This window comes from Phoxinus phoxinus (genome assembly GCF_949152265.1).
Source record: "Phoxinus phoxinus genome assembly, chromosome: 15".
Taxonomy (NCBI): Eukaryota; Metazoa; Chordata; class Actinopteri; order Cypriniformes; family Leuciscidae; genus Phoxinus; species Phoxinus phoxinus.
Genome location: NC_136890.1, coordinates 17878263 through 17883248, shown reverse-complemented (window position 1 = coordinate 17883248; position 4986 = coordinate 17878263). Strand labels below are relative to the sequence as shown.

General features: G+C 38.1%; 1 protein-coding gene across 1 annotated transcript; it reads left to right on the top strand.

Annotated features, from left to right (window-relative positions):
- Positions 1-614: 614 nt before the first annotated feature.
- On the top strand, positions 615-4327 carry selenop (selenoprotein P). Its single transcript, XM_079638185.1, has 5 exons — positions 615-743; positions 1790-2017; positions 2191-2400; positions 2500-2617; positions 3490-4327. Exons 2-5 carry the CDS (start codon positions 1815-1817, stop codon positions 3844-3846), a joined length of 888 nt encoding a protein of 295 aa, XP_079494311.1. The 5' UTR covers positions 615-743; positions 1790-1814; the 3' UTR covers positions 3847-4327.
- The last annotated feature ends 659 nt before the right edge of the window (positions 4328-4986 follow it).

Sequence of the window (4986 nt, the reverse complement as noted above, 5' to 3'; positions counted from 1 at the left end):
AAGCAAGGACGTAGCTTAGACCTTGGTGTAGGGTATAACTGCTGTGATATTTGTAACTGTAAGTGGGGCGGCCTACAAACTCCTGTGTGAGCATTGAAGCTGACTTTTGCTGATGAAACTGCAAACTATCTTCAGCAAAACTTTTCTTCAATTTATTATAATTCTGACTCCGGGTCTTCTTTCAAACATCTGGTCCTTTGGGTCCTAAACTGTTACCCCCTAAAATCTGATACTCAATTGGTGGTATTTTCTTTTCAGTGTTGCACCCAGCCCCCTCTTTCAGGCCTTCTAGGGAAAACAGAAGTCTGGAATGCAGTTCTTTAACTGTTTCCTCTCTGGACATTTTTAGCAAAAACAAAAGTTAACTTTGTGTTTTTTTCTTCTTCTTCTTCTTCTTTTAACAACAGAGACATGAAGAAATGAAAAAGTTAGAAAAAAATGAAAAAGACTGCAGTGATATAACAAAATACATAATGCACTTAGACTTTTTTTCAGCTCAAAGTTCTGGCTTGTCCCTTCAAACGGAGGTTACATATTTATATATTCTTGCTGATGCGTGTAAACCCTGGGTGAATACGTGAGCTATTAAAGTTTTTGAAACAGAGACAGAGAGAGACCTTTGCCCTGCTTTTAGTCAGGAAAAACAAGAGGAGTATAAATAGGAGGAGCCGTTTGGGAGCGGGTTGTTTTTGTCTAGATTCAGCTCAGAAAGCATCGCTGCTGAAGACTCTCAAGTAAAATAAGTAAGTGTGCACTCCTCTGTTATGAGATATCTTATTCTTTTTAGTTCTTTTGTAAAACAACATCTTTGCATTACTTATGCATTTCTTAAACTTCAAATACGCTTTCAAAATTAGATGCTTGAGGTTTTAATGTAGTTATATGAATGCATTATTTCCACACTAGTTTGTGCACATTAGTTTAGCTCTGACAACTACATGATATAAATTTGCAATGTCCTCCAATAGCATCTGGATGGACTACTATGGTCCTTGCACCAAACTCGCGTTCATTGACTTTAATCACTAAATCTGGGTTAAAAGGGTAGTTGACCCAAAAATGAAAATGTTGTCATTTACTCACCCTCAAATTGTTCCAAATCTGTATTAATTTCTTTCTTCTGCTGAACACAAAAGAAGATATTTTGAAGAATATGGGTAAACAAACAGTCGGACCCCATTGACTTCCATTGTATAAAAAAAACTAAAAAAAAAACTAAGTCAGCAGAAAATATGAATTCATACAGCTTTGGAACAAATTGAGGGTGAGTAAATGATGACAGCATTTTAATTTGTGTCCCTTTAATTACCATAATTACAGGTACATGAATCTCATTTGGCTAAGAACGATACGATTAGATATGCAATTGCTGAGTGGGCATAAACTTTATTATGTGTGGACCAAAAGAGGCTAAGTTAAATATCAGTATATACTGATAAATCAGTATATTTATTTTATATTTTATAGTGATGTCACATTTTAATATAATAAATAAAATATAAAAGAAATAATAAAATATAGATAAATACAAATATATGTGTTATCGTATATTATATGTAAGTATATATGACATTTTAATACAAAAATGAATAAAATATAACACAATTAATAAAATAAACAATAATATACAATATAAAAATAAAATGTTTTTTGCTGATTGTAAGGATTGAATTGCATCTGCATTTTACAGTTCAAATGTCTGCTCTAGAGAACACCAAAAGACCAAAGTATTTTTCTTTTGTTTCTTTTTTCTGAATGTGAGGCATAAACTGTGGATCTTTGTGTGTAGGTTAGTGGGCTTGTTGTTTGGAGTCATGTGGAAGGCGGTCAGCCTTACCCTCGCTCTCTGCTTCCTGGTGGGCTGCAGTGCAGAGAGCGAGACGGATGGAGCCCGCTGTAAACTTCCTCCCGTGTGGAAGGTTGGGGAGCTGGAGCCCATGAAGAACGCTCTTGGATATGTGACAGTGGTGGCTTACCTACAGGCCAGCTGACTGTTCTGCTTGGAGCAAGCATCAAAGTGAGTTGTATTGCAGTGATTATACAACATTTTTTAAAATAGCAATGTTTGAAAAAGAACAAGTTTGATGAAACCTTGTTTTTCAAAACCATATCACATTCTTGATAGTGTTTTCTCTGTACTGTTTACACAATGTGTATTTATCTAATCCAACTTGTTGAATGTTCTTTAAGGCTTAATGACTTGCTCCTGAAGCTGGAGAACCAAGGTTATGTAAATATAAACTACATGGTGGTAAACAACCGAGAAGAACGGTCCCAAAAACTGCACCACTTGCTCAATGAAAGACTGTTAAATATCACCCTTTACGCCCAAGACCTCAGCCAGCCGGATGTCTGGCAGGCCGTGAACGCTGAGAAGGATGACATTTTGGTCTATGACAGGTTAAGCTCACAACTTATTCAAACTTATTTCACCCACTGAACATGATTACCATATTACTTTATCAATATAGCCTACCACTAAATACCCTTATCTACCAGGTGTGGCCGACTCACTTACCATCTGTCTCTCCCATACACCATCCTGAGCCACCCACATGTGGAGGAGGCTATAAGAAAAACCTATTGTGATGGTATTTGTGGAGAATGCAACATAGAGGTAAAACAACAGTGATTTAACGTTAAATGTGATGACCCCCCCCCCCCCCATTAAGGCATAACCCCCCACATTACCATTTTATTATTGAAAAACTGCTATGAGCAGTACTTTTCTGCATTTTCATTTAGATTATATATATATATATATATAATATATATATAAATGTTCTTTTTTTCTGATAAATAATGAGCAAACATTGAATAATCATTGAAAAATGCAAGAGTATCAATCTTCTTTATTTGTAGGTGGGCCTACGTTGTTATTTTCTTACTGTGTTGCATAAAAAAGCATTACAAAACATTTTAATTTGACAAAAATGGCTCTTGTAATGTTAGATTTGAATATGTGCAAGTAAATGCTAGGGAAAGGGTCACAGTACGTCCTTTCGCCCTACCATCTGATAACAACTAAAACATCATCTCAAAAATAACGTTGGTTTAAACGCAGCTCTGCAGAAAAAGAAAACAAATCGGAGTATTTAGAAACACTATCTTTTTTTTCTTCATTACAACACAAATTCTCGTATTTAACTGTTTTATACATAAATGCAAATTTCATGGAAGTGATACCATTTCACAAAAAGCATGAATTAAAGCATTAAAAAATGGTTATTTACATGGCGTCTCCACGAAGAACCTTAAATATCTACAGAACCTTTCCATTGCAATTTTTTTTTTCAATTCTTCATAGTGGAAAAGGCTCTTCAGATGATCAAAATCACACTAAGAAAAATGGTTCTTTAGCATTGTTCACTTAAGGGATCTTTGGGGAACCCAAAATAGCTCTTCTATGGCAATGCTGGAAAAAAAAACACCTTTACTTTTAAGAGTGCATCCAGTATTTTCAATATGCCCTTTTCCTCTGGTCATTAGAGTTCACTGCAACTTGAAGAGTGCAAGAAACCCACAGATGTGAATACACCAGCAGAGGAAGAACGGCCTCACCATCACGATCACCATGAACATGGTCATCACGATCATCATGAACACGGTCATCACGGTCATCACCACGGTAGCGCGGAAAGGCATGGTGGCTCCCACAGTCACCATCCTCACCACCACCACAACGGCCAACAACAGGTTGATGTGGGTCAGCAGATCCTGGCCCAGATTGACTTTGGTCAGGTAGCCGTTAAACAACCAGTGATGAAACGACCTTGAGCCAAGCACACTAGGTGAAAAGTCCAGTTCAGCTGACAGCAGGGGGCAGACTCTCCTGTGGCCAGCTGATGCTGACACTGACGACAGCTCTTCGGTGGGGAGGGTAGTGGGCCCGTGGCAGGCCTCTGACACTGTGAGGAGACTCTTCCAGCCTCCTGACACTGACAGGGCCTGAAGGTGGAGGACAACAACATCAGGGAGACCTGACAGTGACGTCCCGCCCACCCCACTGAATGAGAGCCGTCGCAATCAACCTGAGCCTGACCAGCAGGGGACGCTAGTTGAGCATGACAAGAGAAGTAAACGGGGCCGTTGCCTTGGTTGCAAAATTGTCTGATCATTAGCTTCACGGAAACATCAGTGAGCCCGGCACTGCTGGTCAGTGCTCTCGTTTTATCTACCAACTAGTATTTACACCTCAGCGTGTGGCAGCACTGGACCTTTGCATCCCATTCTGAACGATTCGCAAATTGGTTCTTCTTATGGAAGCTAAACAATTCAATATAACCGGGTTTTTTATATTTTTCTGGTTAAATATGTTATATAACAACCAAAACGATCTGATTTTAATGGGTCCAGTGTCTGTTTTCTTCTGAGAGTGTCAGGTTCATCATGTTAGTGTCTTTTCACCTCTAGATGCTTTATGTGGCATTTATGAAGGCAGGTGCGGAAACTATGCTCTAGTGGTGCCTGTCCGATGTTAGGCCATACAGAGCAGAGGGCAAAGATCACGTAACATCCTGTAACCTTTGCTATACCCAATCAAAGCTATGAAAATCTGGGGTATTAAAATCGATTTTGTCATTATTCTGCTATTCAAAAAGATGTTTTAGTTTTGCTGTGTGGAGATAGAGGCGGAGAGATTCTGATCATGAGAGTTTTAAACACTGTTGAGATACTTCATTTAAAGGTAATGGACCACTTTATGATCTATATCTGTTTTTTTTTTTACTAACACAAATGTTGTAAAATGTATATGCTATACATTACTAAAAGGTTAATAGAGAGGAGTTTGGGAGGGAGTAACTGGAAAAAGGTTTGGTCATTGTTATCTTGGGAAGCGCTGTTTGAAACATTTTACATACTTAATGAAGGTTTTCTGGAAAATCTAGTATCACCTGGAAGACCCGAGAAATTGTATGAAAATTGTATGTTTGTGATGGTGCCAATGACATATGAATGTGAAAAGCAAGTGAAATGTAAGAGAAA